This window comes from Lemur catta, chromosome 11 (assembly GCF_020740605.2).
Source record: "Lemur catta isolate mLemCat1 chromosome 11, mLemCat1.pri, whole genome shotgun sequence".
Lineage (NCBI taxonomy): Eukaryota > Metazoa > Chordata > Mammalia > Primates > Lemuridae > Lemur > Lemur catta.
Genome location: NC_059138.1, coordinates 17,655,289 through 17,669,472, shown reverse-complemented (window position 1 = coordinate 17,669,472; position 14,184 = coordinate 17,655,289). Strand labels below are relative to the sequence as shown.

At 42.8% G+C, this 14,184-nt stretch overlaps 1 protein-coding gene across 2 annotated transcripts in view; it reads right to left on the bottom strand.

Annotated features, from left to right (window-relative positions):
* Positions 1-858: 858 nt before the first annotated feature.
* The window catches only part of CHCHD3 (coiled-coil-helix-coiled-coil-helix domain containing 3), a 267,516-nt gene continuing 254,190 nt past the window's right edge, over positions 859-14,184 (bottom strand). Inside the window, exons 7-8 of one of the 2 annotated variants that reach the window (XM_045565239.1) lie at positions 12,055-12,255; positions 859-1,608 (exon numbers count right to left, since the gene is read on the bottom strand). In XM_045565239.1, coding sequence (XP_045421195.1) covers position 1,608; positions 12,055-12,255 — 202 coding nt within the window. In that variant the 3' untranslated portion in view covers positions 859-1,607. The remainder of the gene's footprint in view (positions 1,609-12,054; positions 12,256-14,184) is intronic. The other variant, XM_045565240.1, reaches the window with a different exon arrangement.

Genomic DNA, 14,184 nt, shown 5'->3' with positions numbered 1-14,184 from the left:
GGTATTTGGGCATGTGGATACTTTCTACGCCCCTAGCTCCAAATACTAGTTGATTGACTAATCACACAAAACATTTACTGGGTCTGACAGACTGTATGTGGCACGCATGTTGACTCTTCACCATGAGCCTAAAAACTAGGTTCTTCACTTGCCCCCTTTTCAGAGTTGAAGAAATGGAGGCTTAGCGTGCGGCTGAGTGACTTAGGTTCCATAGCAGAGACAGAATCTGAACACAGAAGCACCTTCTTCCAGAGCCTGTATTCTTACTCATTTTGCTAAATTCTCTCCATGTAACAAAATAAAAATTCTACATGACAAAAGAAATTTAGAGGCCATCACAGAGCACTGGTATTTTCTCCTCCTAGCTACCCAAAGAACTTCCCCATTGAGCTCAGTGTGCGTATTTGTTTGCAACTCATTCAACTGCAGAGTTGAAGACCAGTCCTGGTAGAAAAGGAAGAGTTATAATCAGGAAGTTTTGATGAAAGTGGAAAGAAGAAAAACTCTAAAGGTGGATTTTTTTTTTTTTTTAACATTTTCATAGTATTGCAGGGTCAGAAGGTCCTAACCAAGGTTATCTAATCTAGTTCTCGCCCCAGGCAGGATGACTTAAGTCATCCCAAAGAAAGAAGGGTTCATGCAATTTGTAAAGATCTTCCAGAATTCTGTCTACCTGAGAGGCAGTTATAACCATCACTTGCCTGTCTGAGGCTCTGTGAAGTGCTTAGGAGCTTTTTAGAGGAAAGGTACAGCACAAATGCAAATTATTAACAATATAAATCAACTCAATTCCCATACGCATAACCATCGAACCCAGCCACAGGAATGAACGTGTGAGGCTCTGAGGCACAATGCCAGTCTTTGTCAGAAAATATATTTATTATTGATAGTGAGTGAAGTAAAGATGTCAGCATTGACGACAGAGGTTGTATAAGCCAAGGTTGCCTTTATATTGATAAAAATACCTTATTTCACTTGTAATCACAAACATTATTCCAGTAAAAGAGGTATATTTTCTCTCCTTTTGTCTTCTTACTTGCATGATCACCATAATAAGTTAAAATGAAATAGCTCTTATATAATCAAAGGAGAAAAGAAAACGACAGAAAACCAACATGCCACAGCCTAGGCAATTCTACCCGGTGTTACTGCCCCGAGATCCGTGTGTTTCGGGCTGTCTTCTCCCTCCACGCCAATTAACTCAGCAGCCCACCCCACTCTGCTAGAGTCGGGGTTCGCCAAATGACGGGGCTTGGTTAGAACAGGAACGCTTTTTGGTCAGTAGAAGTGGAACAGAAAGTACAAAAAGGTGGCGAGGGCTGCCTTTCTCTTTTAATCATCATGAAGGGGGTTTATAATACTGAAGGGTGTTCTTTGATGACTGATCCCTGACCTAGGCCTCGGCTTTTCAAATTGTTGCTAATCAAAACGTGACATGATGCTGTCGAATCCCTTCTTCAGTGTTTCTCTTTAGTGGTCTTCTCTTTAGTGGTCTTCTCTTTAAATGGGTTATTATCTTACTAGGAAAAAAACGTTCCACCTCTGGAATTAACGTTGAAGGTGTTTTCTATGTTCTCAGAGTTTTTATCCTCCCTTCTCAAGCGTGCTCTGTAAAAGAAGTAACAGTATAAGTTTTACCACCAGAAGGAGAGGGGGTAAAAAAAATGCAGTAACCATTTAGTACAATTTGTATTGCATTTCAAATATCTAATTTTAAAACACATAAAACAAGGCATACGCTTCCTGCTCTCAAAATATTACTACCTCTAATCACCGCCACTGAGACCCTACGGATGAACATGGCCTGGTGAGGGGGGAAGGGTGGGAGTTCTGTGCCATCTCCTCACCAGGAGCATTTGGAAATGTGGGGAACACTGCCGGTGGCCACAGTGACTGGGGGGAAAGCTACTGCCTAGGCAGTCAGTGAGTGTGTGTGTGTGTGTGTGTCTGTGTGTGAGTGAGCGAGCGAGCTGGGGATCAACTCGTAACCCCCAGGGCTCTGAGAGGGAATCTCTCAATTGAAAAGAGCACGAGAATCTCTCCCAGAGCCTCCTGATCCGTCCAGGCAGGATGCAGATGTTCCTGTGCTTACAAGGCTGGGCAGAGCTGCACATACAAGTACCTACTCCCAAATTGCAGAAATGATCTCTACATTCTATTTAGTTTTTTATTTTGGGGGGGGTGGTAGAATTCTTAACTATTGGATTAAAATTCTATAACCAGCCGGAACAGGGAGTATCATTGCGTCCATTTTTAGAGATCTTTAAGAAGAAAAAAGGGATACTTTCCCCTTTAGCTTTGAAGTTACTCAGAACAGGCTGGGTGAGTCTCAAGGTTGCCTCTAGGCCACCTGTGTACATGCCTTATTCTGGCCACCCACCATCCTCCCAGACATCCACGCACCCACCTCTAACTGAGCTCCTCCTAGGTACTCGCTGCACTCAGTTGAGTGCTTTGGGGAAACTAACACAGACACCCACAGAAAATTAAGGAACTACATAGGGCAATAATTTGCACTTTTTATTTATCTGCTAAATAAATGTTAAATTTTTTTTTATCGAATAAACACAGTATAAGACTCAAAAGGAACACAAGAATTTCTGGTAATAAGTAATATTTTCCTTCCTTTTGTTTCCCAGTTTCTCATGTACCCCTCCAGAGAAGGCAACAGTTCAAAAGACGAGTGGTTCTGCCTCACACAGCGGGTAAGACTGTCGCCGGGGTGATCAGGAAAGAAAGAGCTTCTCAGACACCCTTCCCCACAGATGGAACACAGGCAGGGGCTGGGGTGGGATTGCAGGGGGCAGTGATTCAGAGGTAGGAACAAGCCCAATACACACGGGATACTGAGGAGAGGCCTTGCTGGAAGAAAGGGCATATGCTCAGGATTTACTGAGAGAAAGCGCGTAAAGACCACCCAGAATAGATGGAAGACTGAGATGCCTCCTGCTGGCCATTGAAAAAATGTGGGAACCCAACAAATGCTTTTAAATAGGAGAAAGACATTTAGGAAGGTTAACCTGACATCCTTGCCGTGATGGATCCACCAGAGGACAGTCTGGAGGCAGGAAGACCAATGAGGAGGCAGGTTAGAAACCAGGCGAGGGTGAAAGAAAAAATAGATAGAGCCACAAAAAGACACAGGAAGAAAAAGAGAAAAAGAGAGACGGTGGGTCCTGAGGCCCGGGCGGGTCCCCAGTGACAGGGAGCAGCGGTGTCTCTGGGAGAAAGTGGGAAGTCACAGGGAGGGGCCAGCTTGGGAATGAGGAGGATGACTTAAATTCTGGGCTTGCGAGATGATTTTGGGTGAGACATCCCAGAGAGAAATATCTAGAAGGAAGTTGCAGGCTTGGAAAGAAAGGTCAAAGGTCTCTAGACGTAAGATTTAAGATCAAAGATAAAAAGACTGAAGTAAAGGGGGCAGAAAGAAAGAGAGGAAGGACAAACAAGAGAATGTGCTGGGTCACAGGAGCAAAGACTGAACAGATTATCCTAATCCGTGTCCATGATCATAGGTGTCTAAGAAGACCATGTCCACAGGGGACAAAAGAAGGAAAGGTATCAAGGCAGGAGAACTAGGTTAGTGATAACACACACACAGGTGGTCGGAAAACACAATCATTCAGTCAAATAGGAAGTAAATTAGAAAAGCTAGATTGTCTAGAGAAAATAAGAAAGACAAAGTAGGTGAAGGAGACTGTGTTCAACAGAGAGTTGTCCTGTAGACTCACACTGGCAGGTGGGGCGTCTCACACACCAGTCATTCACACGAGCTCTGTATTTGCTGGGAAATCACACGTTGAGCATCTACAACATAAGAGTCAGACACAGCCTGGCAATGTCACAGTGTCATAGTGTCTCAGCTGTCCTCACCCTCTGCAACTTGATCCGTGGGAAAGTCTCTCCAACTATACGGACAGGAAGCTCTATAAATTCCAGGTATACAGACAACAGCCTACAACACTCTTTCTTAAATTCAAAATGGAAGCCAGTATAAAGCTATACTGAGCCTGCCTCAGGACATTTGGTTACTGAAGAAAATGATCCCTTTGTAAGTGATACCGCTTTGCCATTTTGCATTTGGGGGGTTATAGATTCACTACATTCTTCAACACACTGGTGGGAACTTTAAGCTGTTACCTGCCTGGTCAAGAGTACATGGCTGTGCCTGTCCCTACAATTTAGGGTTTATGGTTAAAAAGACACATGACAATGTCTCTTTTCAAATGTTGCAAAATCCTCTGCAGCTACCACAACATAATTAAAGCAACAGTTAAAGTGTCTTTCAAGAGTCTAGAAATCCTTTCACTATTCTTCTCCCTGCAACCTCAACTGAATATAGACGGGTAATTTTTCACCCAAATCAGGTGATGCTAAGAATGTTAGACTCTCTTTGAGAAAGACAAGACGGGCCTTGGCTGGTTTGCAGATCAGCATGGCAGCTTAACAAAAAAGCAGCATTAGAATACATGTGAATAAATGTCAAACACAGAGAAATAATGTTTTAGTAACTATATCTAACCATATCCACAAAATACCATGTTATGTGTATTAAAATTCTAATCCTCCAGGACAGCGAGTGGCTCAGCTGATTCTAGGTGACTCCTTGCAGACGTGCGGGACCACAGGAAAGCTCCAGGGCTGATCTATGAACACGCTGTCAAACTGCACTCAGCTGCCACCAAGGGGTGGCAGAGGTGGTACAAAACCGCCTAACTTCTGTCAGAGACATTAACAAATACATCGACAAGTTGAATTTTTAAGAGATGAATACATCTGTAAAACATTCAGTGTTATTACCCCATCACAGCTATGCAACCAAACCTGCTCAACCCCAGACCCCAGGGCTGTTGGCTGGAGGGATGCTTCGGCCTGGTGGGGTCTGCGGTGTTTAGCTCCCACCTGAGGTTCTCCTACAATCTCTGTATTGGTTCTGTAAGTAGCTGCTGTTGGGCTGAATTTCCACACTGCATAAATTTAACACTGCATAAATTAACATAGGAAATTCCCTAAAGAATGAGGGAGAAGCTTTGCAAGTTATAAAAAATTGCTTCTTTCATTTAAGGAACTGCTAACACTTAATCTTAATGTGGAGGGAGAAATTCCTTGCCTTTGCTCATAACTCACATATTTGGGCCCACAGAAACTCCTTTATAAACAGCCTGGTAAGTCACCGAAAGCAGGCAGCGGTTCAGGCACTGTTGCTGCCCTTTTCCCAAGTCTCTTTCCCAGTCCAGCCACCGAGGAAGCTGGCAGCTAACAGTGCCCCTGGAGACCTGAGACTGTGTGTCATCTCCACTTACTAAAATGATCCTAACCACGTCCCTCAAATGTTTTTGTTACACAGTAATCTCATCAACTGATTTTTCCATTGCAGCTTTCCTGGAGGGGTTGACTATCCTAGCATTGTGCCCGCTACTGGTGGTCTCGATCACTTAAGAGAAATTATGGCAACCCTGGATTGCTAACCGATCATCACAAAGAAAATAAAAATTGTTTGCATTTTTTCTTTTTCTTAAAATACCCCTCAGAGGGCGGGTCCCTGGATGAGCTCACTCAGCATCTCACAAGAGTGTAGGCCTCACAGAGCTGGGGACAGAAGCAGGAAGGTTTACATAGCTGTGGGAAACGAAGATGGAGCCCCGTCCTGGCTCAGACCCAGTGCCAACACTGGAGTTTTTACCAAGGAGGGACAGGGAAAGCCGTGGCGAGGAACAAGACAGAACGAGAAGACTGTAAGTCACAGAGGAAGGAAAAGTATCTATGAATTGAGTTTACAAGAAGCACAAAGAAAACTTTGCCTGTGCATCAAGAACTGTTTCCCACTACCTGAAAATCTGATTAGCTAACTTATTTTCTTTTCAATATCTGTCTCTTCCCCCCAGCAAGTGCTGTTCTTTGTTCTTTCTGCTTTAGAAGAAGCACAAGTTAACTTTTTTCTGCCTGGATCTTATTTTATAGCTTCTATGACAAATGTTCTGTGTAATATTCAAATCAAGTTACAAGTAATTAACTGTTTATACAGCTTGCTACAATAACAGACAAAACACACACTGCAGTGTTGTCTTGAAGGACAAGCACTAGAAAAGAAATACCTATTAAGAAAAATGAAATCTATTACCATGGTAATATTTCTTCTATTAAAGTAAGATTTAAAAAAGAGAAAATGTCATAAAGCAAGTATTTACACTCAGAAAGTGGTTTAGAAAAGGATTCCTAGGATGGAAGAGGCTGGGGTAACAAATTTAAAGTTTGGAATTTAGTTTGCTTTGACATGACTCCAAATTCGAAGGGCCGCCCTATCAAAGGATCAGAAATCTATTATGACATCCCCGTGTGTCACCCTGAGCACCAGCAGCCCAGCTGGGCAATTAATAAATGTCATTAGGTGATGATGATAAAGAAGCCTTCGAACACAATAAAAACATGCTCCTGTAGGTCTTCCCAGGAAGTTGGCCTTCTTGATTTATCTCTGTGCTCTCTGAAGGTGGTCACCATATACATCAGACCCTGATGCGGGTCAGGGCAGTGAGGAATGGGGGCTGGGAGTGGCTGAGCCAAGGAGGATCTGGTTACAACTGTGATCTAGCCAGGTGGCCATGTCACCTTGGCTAGGTGCCCCCTCCCTCTCTCTTATCCACAATAACTGGGTGTGGCTCCCACCTACAACTTTAAGGGGAACAAGAGAAGTGGAGAAAGGGACCTCTTTTTTAAGGGCTCTCACCCTCTTTCCAAGCCATTTTCTTATTAGGTCCTGAGGCTAAACATTCATTCCTACGGTTGGTGGGATTGGGCCTCTGCTAGATGGCTCAGACCTGTCCGTAGTAACAGCTCCTCATCTCCCGAAAGAGGAAAAACAAGGATGCAGCAGGACATCTGAGAGGCTGAAGGCCTTTAATGCCGTTCAGGCCAACGGACTCTGTACAACTTCTGTGTACACAGTCTCCTGGAGTATTTGGTCACAGTGCAGACGCCCAGGTCCCACCTCAGACCTTCTCAATCAGACCCTCCAGGAATGGGGCTGGGCGTGTGCATTTTAAACAAACTTCTCAGGTGACCCTGCCATTCGCCCACACCTGAGATCTGACATCACAGGGAAAACACCCTGGGTTTGGAATAAGAGCAGGCTAACCTGGTCTCGGCTCTATCCTTCTACGGATCACTTAAACTCTCAGGGTGCTAATTTTTGCAAGTAGAAAGATAAGGCTGGGTTACATGATCTCTAGGGTTCTTCTAGCTCCAACAACCATAAGTCCATTAAATCGTTTGCATCTAGTGGTAGAGTTCGTCTGAAAGCAATGATAAAATACAGCTTGCTCTGGCACTAGGTTTTCCTTTCAAGAACCCTGATTTCCAAGTGATAGCTACTGCATTCTCAGGACCTCTTCATACTCGAATAATAGGGAAACATTAATATTTGAACCCTGGTCTAACACAAATACAATTTATAGGGGAGATGAAATACACTGTCCTTAAGAAGGTGGACAGGAATTCTGCTACAGCAAATTCCTCCCTATGCACTGATCTTGGAGTCTGATTTTGGAGGCTAAGTATATACTGGAGATGTCGATTACATTTTAGAAGGGAGAAAACTGGGTGCGCTAGCCTTGGATTGGAGTGCTGCCACGTTAGGATCTAGCCTCACTTCTCAGGGTCTTGACCCCATGCTCCTCACTGCAGCCAGGTCACTTTCTGATCCCCCCTAAGAGGTCAGCAGGAAGCATATAGGTCTAAGGTGCCTTACTTAAACGAGGCCCTTATTTTGGTCCTTCCTTGAGCTGAGCTCTCTGCTTCCCTGGGTACCGACCCACCGCCTACTTACTGACTGAAACCTCTGCTGTGGTTTATGGACTCCTGACTGCCCCGTCATCTGACTTCTGGCCCCACACTGACCTCTGTCATTGGCCATCTCCTGGGGCTGGCCCTTGCTTTTGGTCCTAGCCCACCCTTGGTTCTGCAGATCCTGGCTTCCTGCTCTATCTCCAAAATCCCTCATCCGGGCATCCCGGTACAGGAGGGGCCTAGGGCTGGCGGGAGGTAGTCTCCATCTTCTAATGGACTTCATTAGCCGGCAAGCTACATTCTGCCAGGCAGCGCTGAGATAGCTGTTTTTCACTTCACTGACTTTACAGAAACTGTGAAACTGTTTCTATTCCCTCCCAGTTCATTCTGCCACCTTGGGTTTCCCAGGCCCGTCAGGAGTGTGAACTTCAAGGCAGAGGTCTGCGGCTGTGGGAGGCCAGGCAGCGGGCAGGCCAATCAGAACGCAGGTGTTCTTCCGGAGCGGATGTTTAAGGCAGATGGCAAAATCTAAGAGGCAAAGGTACAAATATTGGAGGTCTCAAAAGTATGGGTGCAGCTTGTACCAGATAGGCCATGTCTCTTGAGTGTGCCCGTGAACATGTGTGCTTACGCACACCGCCTCTTGCTCTCACGCGTGAAAGCAGAATCCACCCTAGAACGACAGAGAGGGAAGGTCCTCATGGATCACCTAGTTCAAACCCTCAACTTATCAAAGAAGAAACTGAAGCTCAAGTCATCATGACTAGATTAGGATGGCAGCAACAGCATTTCCCACAAACCCTAACCTCCAGTGAACAGAGAATGTTCCATAAGGGTCCAGCAGATTCTGTACCTTTCAGTCAATTGCAGCGGGCTGGGAAAATGCTGAAATGCGTAGACCAGCTATCCCCAAAGCGCCTCGATTCTGCAAGTAAATAGCAGGGAAGTGGTGTGGCCCAGGGCATCATCCCAGAGGCAACGCAGATCTGGAAGCAAACCCTTTCTACACGCTACCCCTCCTCTGGTAAAATAGAATTTGGGCACATTTTAGTCCAGCTGGGCGAATACTATTGGCTTCCATGGTCTCCTGTGTAGATAGGGAACTTCACAGAATGGGAACCAGGTTTAAGGGGCAAGAAGAGGTAATCCAGTCTTGGGGAGCTTAAGAAAGTTATGAGGTTAAGCAGATAAGAGAAAGAAAGAAGTCTGTGCCAATCAATGTTCTCCTTCATTTTTAAACGCTGTATCTCATATAACCAGCCGGTAGCTTTTAAGTCCTAGAAATAATAATTATAGCAATTTAATATCTCTTTCCCCTCATGAAGAACACATAACTTAATATACTAGAAACAAAAGTCTAAATGTCTCATGTCAACCCATGACGAATTGTTTAAGAATAGCTGAAGAAAGACTGATCAGAATAAATGGATGAATAAGAAGAAAGGAAGAGTAGGGCTACGAAATATCCGGAAATTTTCCTATCAGTAAAATCTATTAGTCCCTAGAACAATGCCCCAGGGAACCAGTGAGAGGCCAATTGTATGAGTCATTTAAAAGTGGAGTGGACTTGGCTATTGGAATTATTCCATGGGGGAAACCCTGTACTTCGTCGGAAATGGACATTATGACCTAATGGGTTGTTGTCATGTTTAGCATTTTCCTTGTTTAGCACGTCCAGCTTATTCTCAGGATTTAACAGGAAACATAAGCAGGGGAGTTGGCGCATCAGGAACTGCTGCAATAGCTAGGACCTTGTATCCTGCTGAAGTCTCCTCTAACACAGACACAGAGTTGGGGTCACAAGGTTGGGCTAAATTCCCAAGGAGAAAAAGGACACTCTGGTATCAGAGTAAAAATAACTACTTATGAAATACTGATATAAGCTCCCTCTGGCAGGATCAGTTTGACATGATCTTAAAATGGAGCAGTGCGGAGTTGCCCCTTTCATCACGGGCTCTGTCAACCCACTGCCCCCTCTGTGACCTTCAGGCTCTCTGGGACCAGTTCGTTAGATCTTTGACCTTCTTTGCCTCCCTTTGTGGTTTCCGCTCTCACTTTCCCTCGTTGCCTTATTTCTGCAGTGGAGGATGGATGCCCCTCTACACACTCACCCACTCAAAGACTAAAACCTTTGAATTTATTTTAAAATTTTTTGTTTTCATGGCACGGTACATCTTGGACTAGTTGTTAAATTTACCATCATGACTTGCCTGGGTTTTAATGCTCTCAACTGTAAAATGGTGAAACTGAAACCATCTCTATTTACATCTCAGGTTGTCATAAAAAACAAGTAAGAGAATGGTTATAAAATAACCTTGAAGTCCTAAGCACTGCAGAAACATAGAATGGTATTTTTTTGTTGTTGTTCTTGTCCATTTCAGTGTTGCCCATCTTAGGATAAAAAGGTTTGGGGACATAACTTTTTAATATTACCTTGTATCATACACTTCCTAATAATTGGATATAAGAGTTGTGAAAATAGTAGGGACTCCAAACATACTAGTTGAAAATAATATTGATATTAAATTGTATTTCAGGTTGGGAAGGGAGGAGGAGGAAGGAGACTCTATTTTGAAATCACTAGTAACAGTGGTCAGCTTATGGCTGATCTGTTTAGTTAGTTTCAGCATGAAATAACAACAACTGAGGAAAGAAGGGAAAAAATAAGATGTACTGAATACTTTATGTCAATGTAATCCTCCCAACATTACCCCAATTCACAGATGAGAAAAACCAAGGCCCAAGGTCACAGAGCTAGTAAAAGACAGGGCTTGGATACTAACTAACTCAGATCTGCCAGATTATAACTCTCTGCTGCACCATGTGGCATATCTGATTTTGTCACAAGTTAACTTTTTTTATCCTATAAATACATGCCATTGATCTCACAGGGCTATGTGTAGATGATTCAACACAACCTAGACAGGCAGGATGGAGTCAATACTCCAAACGCCCCTGCAGTTGCTACTTTAGTAATGTTACAAATCACACTGCGGAAATAGGCACATATGTTAGGCACCAGCGTTGAAGCATATACTTTGTCACTGCCGTTCCTTCTCACTGATTACCCAAGCCCCACCTCAATAAGCCACTATCACCAACTTAGAAAAATCCATGAGTCAACCTGTAAGTCCCAAGTGCCTCAGTTAGTATTAATATTGAAGGCTGGAGCTTGTTAAGAGCACATCAGAAGCTGTTTTTGACAAATAAAATGTACTAACTTAACATTAGCAACATTGCCTCTACCAAAGACCTTTACAGAAAAGAATCCCTGCCATACTACTAAGAGTTACACAAGTGCTGCTACAAGCGAGAAATAGAAAAAAGCCACTAGGCTTTTAAAGACAGCATAGGCTTTTAATAAATCTTGATTATATTTTTCCACTGATATTACTCTTATTTCCCAGCTATACAGACAATACCAGCCCTCCCATCAGATATTTAGAGTATCAGAAATGTACACTAAGTGATATTATTACAACTACAGCAAATTAGACTGTACAAAGGCATGCTGTGTAACTCAAACACTAGATTTAGTAGGGTTAGAAGGCCAACTCTACGGAGTCTGTCAGCAGAAGGAATCAAGGTTTCCAACAATTTCCACCTCGTAGAACAACCTACATCCAACTTTTAAATTGGTTAAATGCTAGGCAATTATGTGACCAGCCAGAATTGATAATTTGCTTCAGGGTTTATCATTACCTTTCTAAAGTATATAAATTAGAGAAAATACACATCCTATGAATATCATATTATTCTGATATGAAGGGTCAAGAGAAAAATATGACTACAGTATATAAAAAAGCAGTGGAAATTCCTTCCTAAATGCTATCTCTGGTCTCTCTTTCCCATGCCCAGTTGAGTATATTTTATCCATCGGTAAAAGGATTCAACGGTGATTAAATGGTGGGTTTTATTTTTAAACCAGGCTGTCTATGTGACTACCTGCTGTTTATGGACCCCCAAATTGGTAACTTCTTAATTTGTAACCTTCCCCTTTGCTGGCTCTGAATATTGGTCTAGAAGTATGAGGCAATGACCTTGAGGACACAATTATTAGAGGACAAAAGTTCAGGGCAAGTGGGAAAAAGTAAAATTTAGTAGAGTCTTTTTCTCTGCAAGTAAATGAGTTGAGCACAAGGAGGACAGAGGTTCTTCCCACAATGACCTGGATAGAAGTTATGACCTAACTAAGTCATTACAGTAGTCCTTGATGGTGACCAGTTGAGTTCACAAAGCTTTTGCACACACACCAGCCCATTAAATCCTTACCACTGCCCCATGACGTCAGGCTCTCTATTCTCCTGCTGCCCTGCCGGCCTGGCTGGCACACCCACCTCTTTGGCATGATTGACACAGTGCATGTACTGGCTGGCCAGGGCGGAGCACTTGAGGGTCTGGTGGGCGTTGTCGCGGTAGCACTGGAGAATCTTGGCCTGCAGGTCAGCACAGATGGGATGAGACTCATACCGCCTGAAAACAAACACACGGACCACTGAGACAAAGGGTTTTCATTCAGAATACAAGTCAAGGTTAAAGAATATATAAAATAAAACATATATGTTGCAAATTAGAAAAAAGTTTAAGAGAAATAATTTTCCTTAAAGTTTGAAGAAAGATACTGAAATTGTTCCCATGATAAAAATGTTAATAAATTCTACAAAAGTAGTTCCATTAGTTGAAACGGCTGTGAGTTACTCTGGACAATATAACCTTCCCTGCCAAACCCAGCCCCAGACCTAAACCCTAAGAACGGTGTCAGTACTCTTCATCCTGGCCAGCCCAGCCAGAAACCTAGGAGCCCTAACTTCTCTCTTCCATTCCTACATCCAGTTGGTCACAAAGTTTGAGATCCCCACTGTCTGGGCCTCCTTCTCCATACTCACTGTCATTAAATTAATTCTGCATATAAATCTATATCCTGGATTCAACCAGGGACCTCCAAGCTGGTCTGTCTGTATCTTAGCTTTCAACTTCTACTCTTGCCTCCATATTCCTTCCAGATGGTTCTTTCTAATAGATAAATCAGAGACAGTATCTTTCCCTACTACTTTCTACATAAAATACAAGGTCAACAGATCAGGTTTCTGTCTACTCTGCAGCCTTCATCCCCACCCTGCCCCCAACACTGCTACAGCCTGGACAGACCGTGCTTGGGAACTGGTTCTTACACTTCCCTTCACATGTCTGCTCACACTGCTCTCGATTCTAGAAATGCTCTGCACCCAAACTCCCACCCACTCCTCTATATCCAGAAAATACCTACTCATCTTTCAACACTTAGCTCATGTGGAACCTTCTGTACGTGGCTTTCATTAGCTCTCCCCTCCTGGTGAGTCTATCATTCCCTTGACGGTGACCCCACCGATCCTGTATTAACTTCTCTCCCCGTGCATCTGACACTGACTACACCAGAGTCAGCTTGCTAGCCTACGTTTATTAGAATGCAAATGCCAAGAAGGACTTTGTCTTATTTTCTTTGTGACCTCGGCTCCTAGATATGGATACCCCTAGAGAAGCCATGTAATAAATTCACTGAATGAATACAAATGAGTGGAAAGAAAACATTTTAAAATTTTGCTAATTATACTTACAAATCTGAGATTTTCGTTAGAATGTTTCTCAGTGAATATGCTAGATCAAATGTAAATGTTTCTACAAAGCTTATAAGACACACTTGAACATAATAACATAAACCAAATAAATTGTACAAATGAGAATAAAATATTCTTGTTAATATGGCAGAGAAATTTGGAATATAAGGACTAAACATAGACAGAGAAAACACATATACCATCTTTAATCTAGGAATTCATATATTTTTCCAAATTAGTTTTGTTTCATACAAAAAGCTAGTCTTTATCAGTTCTATTTTTTAAATTTAAATTTGTTATTTCCTTAGTAATCTTGAAATAGCATTATCCTATATTTAATGCGTTCTTTAAAAACCCCTAGAGAACACAGGTGGGATATTTCTCATCAATAAGGAAAGCCCTGGGTGATGATTTGTCTCCTCATTACTTTTATCCAGCACACTAAGCTAATATATGTTTTGCTAGAATAGAAATGCAAACCATGTTACTGGTCCCTAAGGGAATTTACTTCTCGCTACCCTCTAAGGAACGCAGACATACAGAGAAAAAAAAAAAATTCCACAAATTTTATATAACATCACTTTTACTTTTTCATTCATTACCTTACTGCTTTGTCAAATACCATTCAGAACAGAATTTAAACCGAATCCCAGGAGTTTCCGTGCTTTTTACGATTTCAGACGTCTGTGAATTTTTCTGGACACAGATTTCCCTAATCCTCTACCATGAACATCAGCATTTAAAAGGAATCAGCTGTGCTTCAAAAATACAGGCACAGATACCACTAACTGACTAATTACAGCAAGCC